We start from the raw sequence: 22,445 nt of genomic DNA on the forward strand, positions 1-22,445 counted from the left end.
TTTCTTGCAGATGTTTCATTATCCTAACGATGATGATGATGCAAGCTCAGGGATCCCTTATTTCAGTCCTGAGCAACAAATATTCTCTTGTATTAGAGAAAAAATTATTCAAGTTCTAGATATATAGGTTCAAATTCTGCTTCAGCAGTTACTTGGGTGGATTGATATTAAACAAGAACAAGAGCAAGAATGCTTATGCCCTAACAATACGCTTTTCTGCATTACTTAATTTCTTAAACCGAGCTTAAAATATCAGGTAAGGAGCTGAAGTCAAAAGTCTTTATGGTGGAAAGCAATGTTTATTCAAGCATTCTTTATAAGCCACCAGAACACTTTAGACCAGGGGTGGGCAAACTTTTTGGCTAGGGGGCCGCATTGACTTTTAAAATTTGACAGACGGGCCGGGTCAGCACAAGATTTTTTGGGAATCGCCCCCTTCCCCCCTCTTCTCCTCCTTCTCCTCCCCTCGGAGGCCCCCTGAGTCAGGAGTTGCTACCGCCGGCGGCTCCAGTCCCGCGTTGCCTCGGGAAGGGAAAGGCAAAAAGGAAGAGCCGCGGCGGTGCTTTGCAACGGAGCAGCGGCACCGGAGGCTCAGGCTCAGCGGCTCCTGGTTTTGCCTTTTCCTTCCCAAGGCAACGCGGGACTGGAGCCGCACGGGGCTGCGCCGGTGGTAGCAACTCCTGAGAGCCCCAGCCGGACACCTGAGCGGAGCCCAGGCGAAACTGCCTGTTGCTGCTGCCGGAGCACCGCCGGGTCGCCTCCTCCAAGCAGCCTGCCCGCGCACCGGGCTTCCCGTCTGCCGCGCGGCTCGGGGCCAGGCACGAGCGCCCGCGAGTTAAAAGGAAGCCAAAAGTTGCTGGGAAGTTGCTCGGGTGCTGGGAGCAGGCTTTTAAAGTGCCGCCCGAGCAAAGTTTAAGCAGCCCGCCCACCCGCCGGGCGGAACCCTTCCTGCTCCTCAGGCGGGAAGACGCTCCAGCCTGCAAACTTTGCCTTTGCAAAGTTTAAGCCTGGAAGCCCCGGAAACCCAAGCAACTTCCCCTCCGCCACACGGCTTGGGGCCAGGTGCAAGCGCCCGCGAGTTAAAAGGAAGCCGAAAGTTGCTGGGAAGTTGCTCGGGTTTCCGGGGCTTCCAGGGCTTTGCAAAGGCAAAGTTTGCAGGCGGGAGCGTCTTCCCGCCGAGGAGCGGGAAGGGTTCCCCCCGGCGGGCGGGGCGGGCTGCTTGGAGCGGGCTGCCGTGCGGCTCGGGGCGAGGCCCGCAAGTTAAAAGTTGCTGGGAAGTTGCTCGGGTGCTGGGAGCAGGCTTTTAAAGTGCCGCCCGAGCAAAGTTTAAGCAGCCCACCCGCCCACCGGGCGGAACCCTTCCCGCTCCTCAGCGGGAAGACGCTCCAGCCTGCAAACTTTGCCTTTGCAAAGCCCTGGAAGCCCCGGAAACCCAAGCAACTTCCCAGCAACTTTCGGCTTCATTTTAACTTGCGGGCGCTCGCGCCTCGCCCCGAACCGCATGGCAGCCCGCTCCAAGCAGCCCGCCCCGCCTGCCGGGCGGAACCCTTCCCGCTCCTCGGCGGGAAGACGCTCCAGCCTGCAAACTTTGCCTTTGCAAAGCCCTGGAAGCCCGGAAAACCGAGCAACTTCCCAGCAACTTTCCCCTTCGTTTTAACTCGCGGGTGCTCGTGCCTGTCCCCAAGCCGCACGGCGGAGGGGAAGCCCAGAGCGCCGCCGGGTTGCCTCCTCCAAGCAGCCCGCCTACCCGCCCGCCCGCCGGGCTTCCCCTCCGCCACGCGGCTCGGGGCCAGGCGCGAGTGCCCGCGAGTTAAAACGAAGCAGAAAGTTGCTGGGAAGTTGCTCGGGTGCTGGGAGCAGGCTTTTAAAGTGCCGCCTGAGCAGGACCGCCGAGCCGGGAAACAGGGCACCAAGGCAGGGCAAGGCTCCACCAGCAGCGGCCTAGCTTTAGGTGGCTCCAAGCAGCCCGCCCCGCCCGCCGGGTGGAACCCTTCCCGCTCCTTGGCGGGAAGACGCTCCAGCCTGCAAGCTTTGCCTTTGCAAAGTTTAAGCCTGGAAGCCCCGGAAAAAAAAGGGGGATCGGCGGGGATTCACCTTCGGAGAGGTCGCACTCAAAGGTGATTTCGAACTCCCAGCCGAGGTCTTTGCAAATTTCTTTTCTTTCCTACCCCTAGATCGCTCCGCACTGTTTTGCAGCTTTGGGGGCCACGCGGCACAGGGCAATATGCCACGCCCAGCGATTTTTTTTCAGGGGCGGGCCGGATTGGACAGACCAATGGCAGTAATTTTTTTTCAGGGGCGGGCCGCATTGGACAGACCAACGGGCCGGATGTGGCCCGCGGGCCGTAGTTTGCCCACCCCTGCTTTAGACAGACACAATGAAGAAAGATACCTACATTAGCAATGTTCAATCCTATATAGTTGTGCACTGTTCTAAGAATGTATATGTCTTCCATATTTTCACTCATTATATATACAGATATGATAAATTCAGAGCATTTCTGAGTGTTCTGAAACATTCAAAAATCGTAACCCTGCCAAGATAGGTTTTAATAATTTAACTCTTTATGTTTTTAAATATTTTAGTTTATAAAAGTTTTAAGATTATAATTTTTACATTTTAGGTCACTTCATTTTTCTTCACTATTAGAAGCACTATTTTAATGAAGTATAAAAATATAATTTAAACAGAGTTAAAAGAACAAGCAGAATAAAAGTGTATAAGAATAATATTTACAACATAACAACTACACTTTATTTATTATAATGTCACAAAATTTCACTAAAGACTGCCCACTGCATACTTATGATAAGTAGTAGTTTTGGGCAATAGTTTGATATTTTTGACATTGATCTGGTTAATGAGACACATATGCAGGGATGGGCTTCAAATAATTTAACTACCGGTTCTCTGCCTGGTTGCTGGATGGGCATGGCCATGATGGGCGTGGCCAAGTCAGCCTCCTGTACCACCCTGGGAGCAAAAATAGGCTGTGGGGGAAGGCCGTTTTCGCCCTCCCCAGGTTCTAGAGGTTGTCTGGAAGCCGGAAATGGCTTCCTGAACTCCTGGGAGGCCCATTTTTTGCCCTCCCCAAGCTTCTGCATGGGCCCTGCACTTACCTGCGATCCAAAATGGGCCACGTGGGAACTCCGGGGAGGGGAGGGGTGGGCGGGGCCAGCCAGGGTTGGGATTTGTCGGTTCGCCAAACTGGTCATCAAATTAACAATTGGTACCAGCCCACCCCTGCATATATGTAAGAGTCAAACTCTAAGTGCATAAAGTCATTATCAATAAGAGAAATGGCTGTTATGCAGATAAAAGGTACTCATTATTATATTTGTTTTGAACAGTGGACTCCAGGGGAAAACATGGCATGGCATCCAACAAACACGTTTTTAAGATTACTACCACTTGAGGAAACAATATTGTAAAACAATCCACATACTAACAGTAGTAATCCATGTACTGATAGCAAGAATCCTATGCCTTGGTGTTTTATGAGCTGCACTACTTCAATTTGTTCCTAGGTGCAATTCAAGGTTTTAGTTATAACTTTAAAGCCATCTGTAGTTTGAGGTCTTTTTATCTATGTAACTACTTACACCAAATAGAACCTACTTGCCTGCAGAAAGTGCTTGCTGACAATCCTGCCACAGCAAGACAAGGCCTGCAGGCAAATATTTTCTACATCACAATTTTACTCCTGGAATTCTGAAAGCTGTTAAAAGATGTGGTATTTCAAAAAGCAGTCAGGGACTGAGTCATTAATAATAAAGATACTGGAGATATGAGACTATTGTAAAGGTTTATGGTGGTATCTTTTATGCTGCTGATATGATGAATTGTTATTATGTTGGGACATGTTTAAATGATTTTGATTTTTAATTAAACTATGAATATTGCACTGTCACTCTTGCTTATGAGCGGCTTAAGATTCATAATGACTGCAATGCCATAAAAGCAAATGTAACTAATAAATAAATCATAAGCAACAATTATTTCAGAAAAGTGACTACACAGTTCACATGGAACTCTATCTAATCAATTGTTTATTTAATTATTCAGTTTCTAGGCTGCCCACCTTCAAAACAATTCTGAGTGGCTGCACAATGTAAAATAAAAATTATGTTAAATAGCATCAACCAAAGGACAGCATGATATCTAACCTGTATAACCCCCCCAACTCACCATAACTAAAACATTGGAATAAATTGAAGTAAGGTATGAAACTGCCTATAGTTTCTTATGCTCTCCACCTTTAGCAATCACCTGCTTTATTCCTACTAGCACCATCGCAACCTCCTAATGTATGTCAGATATAATATGGCAGGGGCATACTGGAAAAAAGGGAATTGTTCAAAATTTTGCAGAGGCTTATCTAATCTTGATTATATTTTCCCTAGAAATCCCCTCTATTGCATCCCAACTTTGGGGACACATTTTAAGTGAAGAAATCACAGATGTATGGAACACAAATTAAGAATAAAAAAAATTCATGAAGGAAAATTTAAGTTAACTAAATTTAAAAGTCAAGACGTTAATCTTTCAGGATTTGAACCAAAAGAAACCATGAAAAACGTGCTGAATTATTTCGCTCTTCTACTGAACTGTTAACAATATGAATAAATACAGAAAAAATACTTCTGCACTAAATTATCTAGATAAATCATGCTGTAGTTAAAAAAAGTGGGGGGGAATCAAACAGCAAATTTATCAGCCCTTAGTTCCAACTCTAATTGCTTGTAAAGATATATTTGATTACTTTTATGAAAATGCAGACCGGCATGAAATTCTGAATGCACATCCCACCAAGGGTAATGGAGTATTAATAAATTGCATGTATATTCAGTTTCACATACCGAGTCTAATGAGTGCATACAGACAGACACAAAATGTTATTTTAAGAATGCATAATTCATGTTATTTGTTTCTAAATAAAATAAAAAACAACTTACTTGCATGTTTGTCTGCAAGCATAATGAGGCTATTGGAGATGTCTCGTCGTCTGTAAAAGCATACTACTTTTGCTTCCACATTACCACTGGCAGTCTGGAAGATGACATAATTAATTAATAAAGTACATATTAAAGTACATATTAAATCTTAACATTCATTATATAGACTTTCCACAAAGCCAAAATTCATTTTTTTAAAGTTGATTCATGTGATAAGAGTAATCATGTTGAACCAAAATTGATTTACAGAAGACAGAATAGCGGAGTTGAAAGGGACCTTGAAAATCTTCTAGTCCAGGGGTCGCCAATCTTTTGGACCTCAGGGACCACCAAACTCATAATTTTAAATCCCAGGGACCACTAACCAGTTCTATGGGCATGGCCTAATTTGTGGGTGTGGCTTGGTGGTCATGTGACTGGCTGGGCATGGCTTGTATGTAAATATTATAAATATTTATATAAATATTGAATTTTTTTGTTACAAAAGAGCAACTTTTACCCAAAATCAGGCAAAGCAGGCAGGCAGATTGAGTTGCTCACAGAATCATTCAGTGATCTTTCTATCTGCCATCGGCTAGCTCAGTCTGTCACATAAAATTTGCTTGCCGTGAGTCTGCACTGAATAATAGAACCTTCAGTCCTAAGGGAGGTTCGGCTGTGCTTAAAAGCAGAGCCGAAAATCTAAAGACTAGCTAGAAAGCAAGAAATCCAACCATTTCCTGCTTTCTAGCTAATCTAAATCTCCCGACACAGCAGAACAGCTGATGGTCGGAAAACAAAAAAAGGAAAAATAGCAACTTAGCAGGCAAGTTTGCCAGGTAAGGAGTGGGCGGGGAGGGTTCCTGTGGGCCATGTGGGTGGCGCAGCCTTGTGTTTCTGCGCAGCCTGGATTAATTGTTTTGGGGGGGTGCTCTGGGGGTGAGATTTCTCTGCGGCCCATACCGGTTGGCGACCGTTCTTCTAGTCTAACCCCATGCCCAAGCAGGAGACCCTATATCATTCCAGACAAATTGTTGTCCTATCTCTTCTTTAAAAGTTCTAGTGACGGAGTATTCACAAATTCTGAAGGGAAGCCTTCAACCTTAGACTCTGGTTTTGCTTTGAGATTGAAAACCTGTTTATGCCCAGTTGCCATTATACCCTGATACATTTTCTTGGGGAGTTTTGTTTATTTGTTGCTCTGTTCCCTATAACTCCTTTAAGAGGCTCCAAAAATATCTTTATTCCTGTATTTAATTGTTTATGAGGGCAGGGCCTGCTTCTTTGGAAGAACTGCTAGAGAACAAGATTGAAATCATCCATCAAGGTACAACAGGTCAGAAAACCCAAGGATTTCAGGAACAGTACTTATTACTGGAGGGCATCATAGTAACAGAATTATAAAAGATTCCAGAGTTTCTGTCTATTCCATCTTATGCCAAACAGAATTAAGGCAGGGTTGTTTGGAACCTCTTTCTCATGCTATCTACTTTTCCAGGATTAAGATGCATACTTCTTCCCTTAACAATCCATTCCTATCTTTATCAATAGGTCTACTCATTTTAAAGAGCCAGCTTGGTGTAGCAGTTAAAGACCCTGAGTTAGAAGGGTGAAATAATCAGTTCTTACACAAACACACACACACACACACACACATTTTATAGCATTGCCTCATGAAGAAGCTTCCAGGCTATTTTGATAAATAACATGAAGATGCTGTGCTTACCTGAAGTATAAAGCACTTCTTCCTAACCATTTTCAAAGCATGCATAGTCCTATTATTCTAGTTAGTTAGTTAGTTAGTTAGTTAGTTAGTTAGATAGATAGATAGATAGATAGATAGATAGATAGATAGATAGATAGATAGATAGATAGATAGATAGATAGATAGATAGATAGAACATTTGGATCTTCAATATAAAATAATCCAATATAGTCCTTGTTTTCTGTTTACTATTTAAATAGATACAACACAAAATGAAGGAAGAAAGAAACCATAGTATTTCATTCTTAATCATATGCAGCACGATATTGTAATTTTCTTTTTCCCCTGTGCATGTGCGCGCACACACACACACACACAAAATTTTATTTTCAAGATTTTGTGAGGCAAAATAGGTTTAGCCAAGGATACCTAGTAACATTGTAATTTACTTGTTTCATAAAGTCTGCTAATCCTTCTAATCACACTTCATTCATCCTGAGGTGTGCCCAAAAAACAAAAAAAAATGTTTTCAAACGTGAAAAAACCTCAACAAGACTTGAAATGTTCCACATAGAAGAGAACTAGAAAAGCAATTCGTGATGCTTATCACTTTCGAAGTCCGACATGATATAGGGCCAGGTTTTTGGTGGAACCACTCTTCCCTGAGGGTATCTGCCTCTTTCACCACCAGTTCAGATAGAGTAGGTACATTCCTGATCTCTGCCCTGAAATGTTGCCATCTAATAGATGTTAGAAGTGTACATTTTCTGTTGCAGCCTCTACTTTGTGGAACACCCTTCTCTTTAGAAGATAGTATTTTGTAGCTCAGGGTTCAGCTATGGGGTCCTTGGTGCTCTCTGAGGTTGGTAGTTTTCCTATAGACATTTCGCTAGCAAACTAAGTAACATCATCAGCACTGCAAGACATGTCTTGCAAGAAAACCACCAACCTCAGAGAATACCAAAGACCACACCCTTCTCCTTGAGATCTAGCAGACTTCGACTCTTTCAGCCTTTTGGAAGTTTATATGTTTGGCTCTTCTCCCAACCACCAGAATAGGGAGAGGCTAGAGCCTGAAGACGATGGTGTTGGCTGCACTGGAGAAACAAGGTTGTGATACCATGTTCTGAGTATTGCTTTTCTTATTTTTAATGACAGTTTGGCTTTGTGAGCCACCCAGAATTGTTGCTGACCATATGTCTTTTAAATAAATTAATAAATTAAACTTGGAACAAGCCTTTTGCTCATTCACTTTGCAGCACAGGTCAACAAGATTTGGATTTGATAGCAGTTCATGAAGCCAGCTTTCAGAAAGATTGCTACAATGATCATCATCAACCAATTAATTGGGTAACTCACCCCATCATATTACGTTAAAAATTACTATCAGAAAACACCTCCAGATTCTCAGTAAAGAAAACAGGGTTTAATTTTTTAAAATATTTTTGGGGGGAGGTTTTCAGCCAATGTACTAAGCTAAACAAAGAAAGCAGACTGTCTCATCAACATTCTTTAGCCAGCAGTTAACTCACAGAAGCCAGCTAATTAAGCCAGTAGTCAATTAGCAGTAGACACAAATTTAATGTACTGTTTCCATTTCATTTGTGTTTGCTGTTGTTTTGTCTTCAAATAATTTTAAACATATTTTTTAAGCCAAGTGCTGTCTGCATGTTGCTTAATTATAACTCTTATAATAAGTTAATTGAACATGATCATGCAGTATGAGACCAAAGTCTGCATGTAAGCTTTGAACAGGACAAATATCATGGAAGCTCCCACTCATCCTGTCCCCACCCCCAGAGATGACTCAGTGGAAGTTAACAGAATGAGGTATATCCACAGTTCACCAGAATGCAGTCTTGACATTTTAGATATACCATGGAATCTAAGCATCAATATGGCACAAGAGAATGTCTAAAGTGCATTTACAACCCAAAGTTCATCAAACAACCCAAGCCAACTTATGGACTTTGCAGTTTTAAATGCACTCTGCAATCTTAGCATCAGAACTGAAGAGCAACAGAAGGCTCATCTCAGAATTATCAACCTGCCCAAAACAACATTATACAGAAGTCTTTGCAAGTACAAACTCAACACATTAGCAATAAATGTGTGCAAACCACTGAACTACACAATCAATTTTATTGATTGCCAAGTGTCAAGGAAAGCGGGTCACAGGAATGGGGCTGAGAGTGGAAGAAAGGTTGCAAAGAAGTGGTAGCAGCTAAATCCCACTTCAGTTTAGGTGATGCTATGATTAGTCCATGGCCATTTTGCATACATTAGCTGGGCTACAAGAGTCTTTATTCATTGTGAGCATTATGGATGGTGCTGCAGGAACCAGAAATACATCGAGTTAAACCACTTTTTTTTCTTAAATTTTATTTGGGTTTTCGCAAAAAACAAACAAACATATAAAACATCTTTTTTTGAAAATAGCATGGTCCCGGGTTACACTTCTTCATACAGACACAAACTCAATTTCATGCTCACTTTTACGTTCTATTCCATATCTTATTACTGTTTTACATTTTCTACATAGTTTTTCTCCTCTCTTAATTTTCTCAATTTTATTTTAATTATCTCATATCAATTCAAATCATTATATTTATACTTTTGTCTGTCCTGTTTCAATTTCATATTTTCTTTTCTCATTAAACAAATTTTCTCCTGTAGTTACTAATTGGAGTATGACACCTTTATATCTTTTAATTTTATCTATTCAACTCTTAATTTAAGCTTCAATATATACCTTGAGGTTGTAACATTCAATATAATACATAACTTCCAATTGAATTCTGCTTGGTACATTCTTAAAATACACACTATATTCTTAAAAAGTGATTATAAATATATGTAATTAAAACACTCATTCCATTCCAATTCAATTCTATCATTAATATTCATTAAAGTCTTAACATCTTTAACATTACTTTTCAATTAAATATCATACTTCCTTGGGAACATAAGCTTTCCGTAATTAATTTTTCCCCCCTATTTCTCTTCCCTTATATTTTATAAAACATTAAATAATTAAAATGTTCCCATCCTTTCCTAATTCAATTCTCTCATTCATTTTATTTCATTTATTTATTAACAAACATTTCACTGGGCTACAATAACTATTTTATCCATCATTTTAATCATATATTGTTTCATATTTTCTAAAATTATTTCTATTTCTAATATAACAATACTATCTTATGTACCTTTGCAGAATCCCTTTTTCAATTAAATTTTCACCCATTATCTCTACATAGGCCCTGTTTCTCCAAATCTTGTTTCTGTCCTTTATAACTTCTTTTCCTTTCCTTCTTCCCTCTCTTCTTCTCCCTCCCCGTTTTACCCCCTTGTCTCTCTAATTCTAATTCTCTCTTCTGTGTTCCTCTCTCCTGTTGCTTTCTAATATTATACTTAGTTTTCAAGTTATTATTCCTTTTCTTTGTTGTTTTTTCAAATCTTAAACTTTTCATTCTCTTGCCCCCCTTTCCTTTTTCCCCCCACATAAAATTACTTGTTCATTAAAGATGGCTTCTTCTTTGTCCCAGTCTTCTTGTTCTGCAGGCATTTCTTGTTGTTTCTCATAGTTCGAGATCTCCATTTCTAAGAATTGAAATACGAAGCCAAAAGAACCTCTCCCTTCTTGTGCATCTTTTGTACTTTTTAAGTTCCATTTTCAGTTCATCTAAAAGTAGTGCCATTTTAAAACACTTTTAAACAACCACCTGATTGATTTTAGTCATTGAAATGCAATAACCAAAAATCCAGATATCACCAAATAATCCAAATACTCCCAAGCTGTTTCTTCATGCTTCTTTTTTTCCACTTTCTCTTCCTGGGGTTCTACTATTTTGTAGCCAAGTTTGAGTTAAAATGTATCTTTTAGAAGTCTTGTTGAGGTTTTACTGTAAATTCCTTTTAATTCCAGGCAGTCTCCTCCCTTTTTTCCAGATCCTGCCCTTTTATTCTTTTTCTCTCCTTTCCTGCTTTTAAAAGGTTTTAAGTATCCAGAAATCTTTATTATCCCTTTGACATTTTATTTTCAGCTTAAATGCCTATTTATGTCAAAGTGGATTTTTTTTTTTCAATTTCTTATTTAGATCTCTTAGCTGTCCGTATAGGGAAAAGGAGAGAAGAAAAAAAACCAAATCCTTTCCCTTTTCTCTCTCCTTCGCTGAGTGATGTATCTATAATCGCCCCAAGGTGGAACAACCTGGATGTCGGGGAAAGGTGACTTTTCCTGATGTTGATTGAAAACCCGTGGTCTCGTAGAGTCTGCGATGTGATGTGAAGGTCGCGATGGGCCAAGTGGAGCAACTGCGACAGGATGAGAATGTCGTCCAGGTAGCATAGGACCTTCACTGGAATGGTGAGAAGCAAAGCTGCCAAGGCTGCCAAGACCTTCGTGAAGACCCATGAAGCCAATGAGAGACCAAAGGGTTGAGCCTGGTACTGGTATTGGGCGTTCTGATAACAAAAACGTAGAAACTGGCGGTGATGGGGCCAAATAAGGATATGGAGGTAAGCCTCTATGAGGTCTATAGAGGAGAGGAGGTCACCCTCTCGAACGCTCTCAAGGATAGAATGCAAAGTCTGCATCTTAAACCTGTATGGGATATATTTGTTTAATAATTTCAGATCCAATATAGCTCGCCACCCCCCAGATGCCTTTGGAATCACGAAGAGGTGAGAATAGAAGCCTTGCCCTCGTTGATCCTCAGGAACCAGTTGAATAGCTCGTATGTCGACCAGAAGTTGGGTGGCAGTTCCATAAGAGCCGGTCTAGAGCTGTCCCTTGACGTGGAGCAGTGGACAAACCATTGTGGAGGTGGGGAGAGAAACTCCAGTTGGAGGCTGTACCTCACCGTCTCATGAACCCAGGCGTCAGATGTAGATTCCTCCCATCTGGAGGTGAAGAAAGCCAAACGGCCTTCCAATGGGGGGAGATGCATTCACTTTGAGTGTCTAAACGAACGACCTCCTCCCCCTCAAAAGGGCTGTTTACCAGAGGCCTGTTGCTGCCTGCCAAAAGTGTCAGGCCGCTGTTCCTGATGAGCAGGGAAGGACCTCTGGAGAATCGAGGGCTGGTATCGGATCTGAAGGACGAGGGGCAATAGTTAAGGCCCAGAACAATACTTGGGACTTCTTCCCCGCCAAGGAGAGAACCTTCCTCTTGTCCTTGGTTTCCGTCAAATAAGGGTCAAGGGCGTCACCAAACAGCTTCTCACCTGCACATGGAGCCGATGCCAACTTCCATTTTCGGCGAGAGTTGGACTGCCAGTTGCGCAGCCAAATCAGTCATCTGGCCGTCACAGAAGAAGCCATGGCCCTGGAAGCGAATTTGGCCGAGTTCAGGGTGGTGTCTGCTGTAAACACTGCTGCTGCGATTATTTTGTTGATGTCCTGGTGTGCCCTGAAGTTGGTGGTTGGAAGCCTTTCCTGAAGCTGGTGGAGCCAGCACAAAGAGGATCTCATAAAAAACGAGGCTGCTGTGGATGCTCTAATTGCCCAAGCTGCAGCCTGGTACGTGCGTTTCAGTTTGCTCGGATCGCCTGTCCTCTGCTACAGGCATGATATTCCCCTCTGAAAAAAAAAATCGGGGCCGGCCAAAAGAGACCCCCCACCGCGCGCCAAGAAATCGCTGCCCAGCTCCCTTTTCCTGCCGCTCAGCGGCCTCCGCTCGCACCGCCCGCCGCTCGCACCGCCCGCCCGCCCGGGCTCCACTCGCACCGCCCGCCCGGGCTCCGCTCGCACCGGCCACCGCACGCACCGCCCGCCCGCCCGGGCTCCGCTCACGGCGATTCCCAAAAAAATCGGAATTCCGATTTTAATCGGAAGAATATCATGTCTGTCTGCTACCAGAGGAGAATGAAGCCACCACTGGAGCATCTACCGATGGCACAACAGGGCATTGGCCAGGGACATTCTACATTGTAGAATCATCTGTCATGAGCAGACGGGCGAGGTCCCGCCCCTGCGGAGTGCATTGTTCCTTTACTAAATCAAGAAAGAGAAAGGGGAAGGTGAGAACCTCCGTCTGCACCACTGGCTTGGAAAACCAGGAATTGGAGTGGGCAGAAATGGATGTTTGTGGTTCAGGGGCCACCTCCTCAGGAGTGAGTTGCACAGTGACCAAGGCCTTGGGTAACAAGGGCTTGAATAATGAAGATTTAAACACTCCCGCAACAGGAGGCTGATCAATTCTGAGGTCCTCCTCCTCAGACATATTAGGATCTATAAGCTCCCCTTCCTCTACTTCCGAGTGACCAGAATGGCTATGGTCAGAGGATTTGGAATAAGTATCCTCCTTTTCCTCCCTCCACTCCGAGTGGGTGGGCTGAGAGGAGAAGCAATGTCTAGGCACACCCTTTTGATACTGGGGGATCCCTTGTGGAAACCCATGGGTTACCAAGGCTGGGTCCCCTCCTTGAGGATGAAGGAAATGTTTGTATCCTTCTGCTAGGCCCTGTCTAATAGCTACTGTGACCACTTCCCTGAGATCTTCAGGCCTGTTCTCCTCCAAGCACAGGCCTGCAGCAGTGGGGGTGTATGTTGCTTCAGGCCTAGGCCTGAATCCACCCAGAACCCCTTGACCACCCAGGAAGGAAGGGCCAGGTCCCCATGTAGCCTGTGTAAAGGAAGGCCCTGACCAGCTTAAATCCTGGGGAAATTGTTCTTCCTCCATTCTCTCAGGGGAACCATGCTAACATGTGACTGGAAGCAGATTCCCCTCCCTTAGAAGGAATCTCAGGGCTAATATGCACCTCCCCAGAGTGAGCAACTTGATTGATCTGGCCTTGCATTTGTGCTAACCTTTTCTCAAACTGTTTTTCAAGGGCAACATGCCTTCTCCTCTCAGCCCTATGCTCAGCTTTTGAACACTTTCGGGGAGCTAGGGCTCTGGCTTTGATCTTTGCAGCAACTTCTCTGTTGGTAGAAGGAGCTCTCTGTCTTTTTCTCTTTCTCGAAGGGGCTAGTGCCTCTTGGGGCTGTTCCAATTCTTTGGTAGTAGGCTGGGGCACTTCCCTTTCCATATTGCAAACAGCACAGACCAAGGGTGCTGCAAGCTTCCCCTGTGAGGTGCTGCTGAATGCAATGAGCCAAGCAAGTTAAAAATTGTGAGGCCCTGAGAAAGCGTTTCCCCCCAACAAAATAGCCGCCAGTCGATTCAAAATGGCCACCAGCCACGTGGAGGAACTTCGGAATGGCTTCGTTACCTCCTTCACTCAATAGGCTCTTACCAGGCCCCGAGCGATCAAATTGCAGCGAAACAGCTGAGAAGCGGTAGAATGAAGCTCCGAAGCCAGCTGTGGAGCGGTTTGGGTGGCGGCTGCAGCGGTGATCTGTGTGATCGCTGGAGCTGCGTGGAAGGCTTTTAAGAAGGCTCTCTGGGTCTGCAGCCCTTCATGAGGCAGCGCCGAAGCCTCGACGCTGCAGGAGAACGGATCCCCGATCTCTTTGCAGCAACTCCTATGCTGGTATTTTACTTTTCAAACTTTCTCTCAGCTGTTAAAGCAATCCTTCCAGAGACTAACTCTTAGACAAGAAGCTGAGCCAAAAGATGGGCGGGCCAGCCAGGGGCTGGCGTTTTTATAGTGGCAGACTCAGTTTGATGACATCAGATGGAGGACCTTAACTCATTCCTATTCCTGGACTCTCGTAGCAGCATTGATGAGAATGAGACCAATCACTATTGTACCATCTGCAAACTTCAGTACGTTAACAGAGGGATCTGTTGAGATACAGTCATTGCTATAAAGAGAGAAGTGAAGAGACCACACAGCCCCCCCCCCGGGGAAACTGTGCTAATTGTACAGATATCTGATGTGATTTTTGCCTAGCTTTAGCTGCTGTTTTCTATCTGTTAGAAAGCTTATGATCCATCCATGTGGTCAGGCACAGCTAGCTGATTTAGTTTAGTTAGAAGAATATCTGGAATGATGGTATTGAATGCTGAGTTGAAGTCTACGAAGAGTGCCCTTGCATAGGTCTTTGGAGATTCAAGATGTTGTAGATGTAGTGCAGAGCCATATTAGCAGCAGCATCTGCTGATCTATTTGCTCAGTAGGCAAGTTGTAAGGAGTCTTAACAGTGGTGATGGTTTTCAGGACCTCTCTCTTTCTCTCTCTTCCCCATGGCAAGCCTCAATGCAAAATTCCAACTACAGCACTTGTTCAAACAATCTAACCTCAAATGTCTGAGTTTTGTTCAGTGTTATTTGCCACTGTATTTGAAAAGTGCAAAACGCTTTGTATATTCCTGTGACTGGAAAAAGTTTCAAATATTTTAAGTTCAAGACAGAAAGTCCAAATCCCATTCTTTCATTGCTTTTAACAGTAACTCAAAATCTATCCATTGGTACAATTAATGTAATCATAAGACCAATATGTCTTTATATTTGCAAACAACATACAACTGTGCAGTTTGTCTGACTTATGAATTTGATTTACAAAGGATGTTTAAAATTACATTATCTTAATCAAATATTTTCTGTGTTAGAGGAATTAATTAAATCACTATGTGTTACTATCTCTGGTTGAAATGCCCATTTGATTATTTATCTTGGCCAAATGTTTTTGAGGAAATTGAAAAATATTTGTATCCATATTTTCCAGTTCCTATAAATTATTGTATTCCTATACATTAATTATGTAAACTATACATTAATTCAATTGTGTCTGCATCCTGTCATATTTAAAGTACAAAAGACAAACACATTTTTAATCAATGGTATTTTATCATGTAGGACAGTGATCCCCAACCTTTTTTATGCCGCGGCCCGGTACCGGCATCAGCTGGGCGCCGCGGCCCGGTACCGGCATCAGCTGGGCGCCGCCATCTTTTTTTGATGAAAAAGTGCTTCCGGTGAGCTTTCTACCCGGAAAAGCTCACCGGAAGCACTTTTTCATCAAAAAAAGATGGCGGCGCCCAGCAAACCAGCGGCCCGGTAGGACTTGTTCCGTGGACCGGTGGTTGGGGACCCCTGATGTAGGAAATATTATTGGCTGAAAATTCATACAGAAGTAATTATTTTTGACAAAATCATTAGTTAAAGAGTTTCATGCAAGCCCATTCCCTTTAATTTGTAACAGAGAGAAACTTTATTTTGTTCACTGACCATTAAAAACATATTCAGTAAAACAAAGGAAAATTAACTACTAACATTAGTGATTACAGGCAACCATTTGTGGATGAAGCTTACACATGATGTATCAAAAGTTTCTTATTTTTGGAAAGACAGACATATCCAAATAATGTAAATAAAAATTATTGGAGTGCTCTGGAAAGTTAAAAGTAAAAGGCATAATCAACTAATGGGGAATGTCACTATAATGTCACTTTGTTCTTATGTACGTACCACCAGAGTTACAGAGGCAGTCTCAAGTTTCACAAGAGATTTTCCAAAACATGTGGGGAAAACATTAAATCAAGCTAAAGTTTCCTTGAATTTGGGGATTGTAATCTGATGTAACTATAAAGTTGACACTGGAAGTAAAATTTAACAATTACGTTATAAGAGAAAGCAGCAAGTCCTGTTTGGCCTTCTATGTCTAAGCTCTTTTGCCTTAACTGATCTAGCTTGATATGAAGGTCACATCACTGGAAATTTGGGATAACTGCTTCCCAAGAAAAATTGAAGTTGTCTACCAATATTAGTCAATTCACCGGGATTGTGGTATAATATTAGCCAGTAGGTAAAGATATTTATCCAGAAACTAGATTCAGGTTTACTCCTGAAAATACTCCTTTGAAAAGTGCTACCTTTGGGTAATCTGAAGGACACTTCTCAAAAATTTTGTTTGAATTCTTTCTAAGACAATCTTACTGTTATATACTCCTAACTCAGCCTCTTATAGCAGTTGTGTTCAGACTCTGGCTGCAAACAGTTTTAATTGTAACAGACTGTGCTCCTCTGACAAAATAAGTTTCAATAGCTGACGCAGATCTCTGTGCATTAAGAGATACCTAATCCAGGTGGGTAATTCTGCTTCCTAAAGCTTGAGAAACTATCCCAAAATGTTTTATTTAAAAATCTTAACCTCCTCAATTGACTGCCCCTCTGAGTTTCACCATCTCTATTTAAGGCTTTTGGAGAAAATGAGAATCTTGATCTTAGAATAATTTATTATTAATTTCACCTCAGTACTATATTGCGTGTGTGACAAACTTTAAAGCCAGTGGAACTCAGTAACAGAATTACTGCATTCTGGTCCCAATGACTGTCATAATTCAAGGACTACATGTAGTTTTAAGAGTTATTCTACACCAGTGGGTGTGGTTTTTCCAGACATTACCAATGAGTAAAACTCGATCAGTTTTGGTTACAGCAGCAATCATTTTCCTTGAACTACTTTGTGATCTTGGTGATTGATTTCCCTTTTTCCTTGCCTTAATTTGCCCCAACACCTCTTATCATGATTACTGCCTTTCACTGGTTCTCACACATTAATTCTGCAACTAGATTTCATTTGGAACAACTTTCTAGCTTGCCTACACCATAGCAGTCACAAGTTTATGTACAATAGAGTTAATAATATTCTCCATATTATTTAATATTCCTTATCTGATTTATATCCTCTTATATATTTACAACTATAAACTATACAATAAATATATAAGCAGAAAATAATTCATAAAATATAGTTAAAATTATAAATAGGAAAAAAATCCTGAAGTATTTCTCTTAAAAAGTGATAGCAGAAAAGACATTCCTTAATTCTTTGCTAGACAGGATGATCAAACACAATACATTTTGTAAGGAAATCCGTTCTTAGTTTGAGAGCAACTAAGAAGACACTGCCTCTCAAACAATAAGCTAGTTTATTTTTGAAATTCCTAAACATCATATACCTTGTTAAGTTCTTCTATTCGCCTGATAAGATATGGATTGCTTGAAGAATTTTCAAAATAAACATAATCTGTAAAAAAAAGAGAAATAAATTTGAAGTTCCTCAAAAAAGCAGCCTTACAACAAAATAAAAAAAACAGATGATCCATGATAAAGTTCAAGCACTTATTTCTACAATGAAAACATGGAGTCTTATTTTATTTCAAAAAATTTATAGTTTATAAATAAATTATCTTCTTACCTCCCAGGCCTAACCAAGGAAAATGGCAATTTCTAACCAACTTATAAAGTTAAAGGTTCATAAAAAAAATAGATAGCACAAAATTGACTTTCATGTTAATATCTCTAATATATTAGCCTTCCAAAACATAGATTCTTCAGTAGTGTTTCAAACATTAGTACAATAAATTTTCACTGTAGGATAAACCATTATTTAACCATTTATTGGAAGAAGAGCTATCTGCTAAAGGAAAATGAGATTTTATGTATGTATATATGCATAAAACAGGAGTGCAATGTTTTACTGACATATATTTTACACATGTGTAAAATGCCAAGTAATATTTTATGCATGGACAAAAGTATACACTTTGTCCACTGCTTGCATCTGAAATTTGTTAAAACAAAACATGTTAAATTAAGGGTTAATTGTATACTCACTCTTTTAAAATCCAAATGATTGTTGCTTAAGAAATCTTTCTTTACATCAATGTGAATTATGCGGGGCTTTATTTTAATAATTAAGTATATGTTTGCAAGAGCTTCAGAAACCATCAAGACTATAGCTTTTCACTCCATAATATGGTGGATAATTAATCCAATCCAATAATAAGGCTTTTTTTCTGAGTAACATATACTATAAAGAACCACAGAGTTGAAAAGTATCTTGGAGACAATCCATTCTACCTCAATAATATACGTGCAAGAATCTTGTGACTATAAGATAGTTGATAAATGCCTATCTAGTCCCTGCTTTAATAATTGCTTCCTTAAATAAATGTAGCAAAGGAGAACCACCCAATCCAGTCAGTTCTATTATCGATTATCCTTGGAAAGATTCTACCAAAATTTTGTCAAAATCTGCTTCTTTTCAATTTCACAATTGATTTGTTTTTCTATAGCAAAAGATAGTAATTCTCTTCTATCCTTTATATGTCAAGATTAAGAATGTAAAGGCCAATTTTATGTACCCCTCCCCCCTTTAATCTTCAAATTAAATTTTAGGGCTGGACAGTGCTTAAATTCAAAAGAAATGAGATACGGTACTTTGAAGTGAGGAACACATCACTTCTCTACAGCTCCTTAAAACAGCTCTGCTACAGCTGGCATTTATTAGTCTTGAGGAAAAAGTTTAAAGAAGCAAAGTAACAATAAGGAAGATGTTAAGAAATGCTTGTGATCCTTTATGAGAGCTACACTCATGAATGGAAAATTCATAATCTATGTCAGAGTAATCCCAGCCAGGGATTCTTAGAAGTTTTGTTCTATAACCCTCTCAGACTGTGGAAGGGTTGTAGATCAATTGTAAATTTCAATCCAATTTATATGAAAAAAATCACTAACTTTGGGAAATTGAAATAATGATAGTTTCTAGGGAAAGTTCTATGGGACTACTTCTAATAGGTTTGGAAGCGAAAAGAAATTTGTAGGCCACTATGTAGTTGTCTATCCAGAGTAATCAATAAAAGTTAATCATTAATGTGCAATGGACCTTTAAAAGCTTAAGAAAATCAGGATGCATTTCAATTTCAAACATACTTGCTCACAAATAAGTTCCCAAAACTTCAAGGGAATTTTCTTTGTATGGAACTGCATCCACAATATATTAGTAAAAAAAAACAAAAAACCTGCAGCACTGTACCCATGATGCCAATGCATCCAATCAAGCTCTCTGGAACAAAACGTCTTTCTTTCAATGTACAATTATATTTTTGTTCAGTATGAACATTATTGTACTAATAAATTTTCAAGTTGCAAATTGTTGCCAATACAACAAACCTGTCTGAACATGAAGGAGGGAAAGTAAGTTGGGAGAAGGAAACAAAGGGTCAGCTTCCAGAACAACAAATATGGATGTAGTAGGCCAGAAACTAACCCAACCACTCTTTTCCACCCTACGGTTTTTATGTTGTGGTTTTTAATGTTGTAAGATGCCCAGAATCACCTGTGAGTTGGGCAGCCATATAAATATGTTTAATAAATAGAAGAGGCATGCCATTCATATGGAATATGGGACTGCCTCTTCTAAGGTATTATTAGTCATTTGCAGTTCTTTACCAAACATTTGCATGTTAATTAACCATGCAGTAGTTGATGAAAATATATGGAGGGAGGGAGGAAGGTAAGAAGGCCAACATGGATTTGACTGTGAAGCCAAACTGATATCTGAATGATTATCGTCATTTTTCACCTCTACCAATTCTGCATTTTCAGGAGAGCTTTAAAGTACGCTTTATGATACAGCTGTTTCTTAGGATGGCACTACAAGACATCCTGATCTTCAACATGCCTGCAAATTTTTGGCACCAACTACGTTTATACTCACTTATTTTTATTTAATCTTAAGATAGTGGGAATCTAGAATGTTAGATATGTTACCGAGTATACTGAGTATATACATAGATATACACAGCATTTTTCACGTTATTGTATTCCCTACAGACTGCAGGGGCATTAATATAAATAAAACAGTGGTTAACTGCAGTCCAATTCTGTTCAGAACTGCGTCCAACTACCATAAAAATCACAGCCGAGTGTATGGGTAGTGTATCCTGAGAAGGTACTTAGTGTAGTGTGCAGCAACCTCATCATTTTGCCTTTTGGTGTATATAGTTTTTTAATTTCATTTCATTTATCAGTTTGTATGCTATCACAATCAACAAAATAATTCTAGGTGGTTACTGGGTGAAATATCATAACATGGATTCAATATTCCAAATATGCCCACAAATGTAGGAAAGACTCCTGTTCCACATGTTCTCTTAAGTACAATGTCCTTACTTGCTAGTAAGTGGCACAAAGGGTTACAATTATAATTTCACTTCATTTCTTAAACCGCATCCCTTTGATGATATAGCCAATGTGAAAAACAAAGTGAGAGCATGCAAAACACTTCATTTAGAAAAGTTGTATACATGAAGTTTGAAGACATGTCTAATTCTGAATATGAATCCACTACTTTATGTATTTTGGAGATTTCAATTCATTTCAGAGCTATTCCAAACTCTAGATAAAATGCTGAGAATTCCACTACACATTCAAAGTAACAGTTCCATTTTATGAAATTTTACACACAAAATGTCTTGAAATGATTTGTACGTCCCCATTAAACAGCAGGGAACTACATATTGGACCAGTTAAACAACACACTTTTACAAATAGAAAGCAAAAGAACGTTTTTGGGCACCAATATAGGCTACAAGCTAATATGCATTGTTCAAAATTTGGCCAAGTAATGATTCTAATTCCTTGTTCCAACTGACGTTACAAAAGGTACAATTATTCAATTGCCCAAAGCAATAATCTAACAGCAAGTATTAAGTAGCCATACTACCTCCTCCTTTCCATTCTCCCACACCTTAAAGAAGCTTGAGGCATGATTGCAGGTCTCCTTGTACATCAAAAGATAAAAAGTAAAAAGCTCCTTAAGATGAAAAACAAAAGCATTTATTTTCCAGGATTGAGAAAAATCTTACAACATCCTTCTCACAGCTTTCAGGAGAAAGCAAAATAGTATACTGGTTTCCTGTATTAAGAGAAGGCAACAAAATACTTGTATTTCATGTGGATATGTATAAATGACTTTGCTTCAGTCCATTCTAAACTGAATTCAGTTAGAATTCAGGAGAGAAGGAATTATTAAAAGCCACTAATTCATCTAAAACTAAGATAAGGCAAAGTTAAATTGACCATATTATTCTACTGTAACAAACTCAGTTTTTTGACATTCTGAAATAAGGGCACTTATTGCTATATAAAATATCTTGTAACTGCACATCTTTTCACCAAAGCCTTTTTGATCCAAGCTGAAATTCTAAGCTAATGTAAATAATGTAATGTAAATATATAAAAAATTAAGTCCTGAACTTAATTAATTTTTACCATCAATACTAAAACTTTTATTTCCAAATCCTTTCTTCTGATTTTCATAAAGCAGGGCATTATTTCCATTAGGAAACAATCAAACATTCAATCGTGTCTGCTATTAGATGTAATACAGTCTGATTAAAAGACTGTACTAGAACATATAAATGAATTTTATGAAGATGTGCAGAAATACAACATATAAAAAGAAAGAATGCTGGCATTTTGGGCAGAGGTCAGAGTAAAATATTAAATTAATACTCAGTGGTATTAGAAATAAATTAATACTCAGTGGATAAAGTGATGATGAGCAAAACACAGTATCTGGTGAAACATGCTTGGTTTTATTAGAAAGTTGTTGAAAAGAACCAGAGCAACAGCAGAGGAAGTGTTAATAAACTGGGCAAATACTGAAGCATGTGCATGGACACTTAGCAGCATGCCAAACACTTCAGAGATATATTAATTGCCCACAACATAATCTCCACACGTGCGAACTGTTCAATCACAAAACTGTATCACCTTGGAAGGTGGGGTGAAAAAAGACACGTAAAACTATGGTTGGGAGGATCATATTATCATACATTATATTACAGCTAGTAAAATTTCCCTGAGGAATTAAAATAACAATGAAACTTTCCTATATACAACAAATATTTTTATTTATTTATTTATTTATAAATCTATATTACGAGTTTTGTAAACAAAAAAATGACTGGGCAGCCTATAGAGTCCATCAAGTCAAAAAGGGAGAATTAGGGGAGAGGAGAAAAAACCCCGATCAAAGAAAACTGGTGAATATAAGTTAAATTGATATACTTTTCTTTTGTTTCTCTATGTTACACATCTCTAGCTTCAAATGCAATTATGAAT

General features: G+C 40.2%; 1 protein-coding gene across 1 annotated transcript in view; it reads right to left on the reverse strand.

The window, feature by feature from the left end:
• MTA3 (metastasis associated 1 family member 3) overlaps nt 1-22,445 on the reverse strand; it is a 132,093-nt gene that overhangs the window by 105,424 nt on the left and 4,224 nt on the right. The window contains exons 2-3 of the mRNA XM_026683387.2: nt 17,492-17,559; nt 4,957-5,050 (exon numbers count right to left, since the gene is read on the reverse strand). Of these exons, the coding sequence (XP_026539172.1) occupies nt 4,957-5,050; nt 17,492-17,559 (162 nt within the window). The remainder of the gene's footprint in view (nt 1-4,956; nt 5,051-17,491; nt 17,560-22,445) is intronic.

The sequence above is a fragment of the Notechis scutatus genome, chromosome 1 (genome assembly GCF_049901735.1).
Source record: "Notechis scutatus isolate UNSWTSFEM ecotype Mainland chromosome 1, rNotScu1.2, whole genome shotgun sequence".
In the NCBI taxonomy this organism is placed as follows: domain Eukaryota; kingdom Metazoa; phylum Chordata; class Lepidosauria; order Squamata; family Elapidae; genus Notechis; species Notechis scutatus.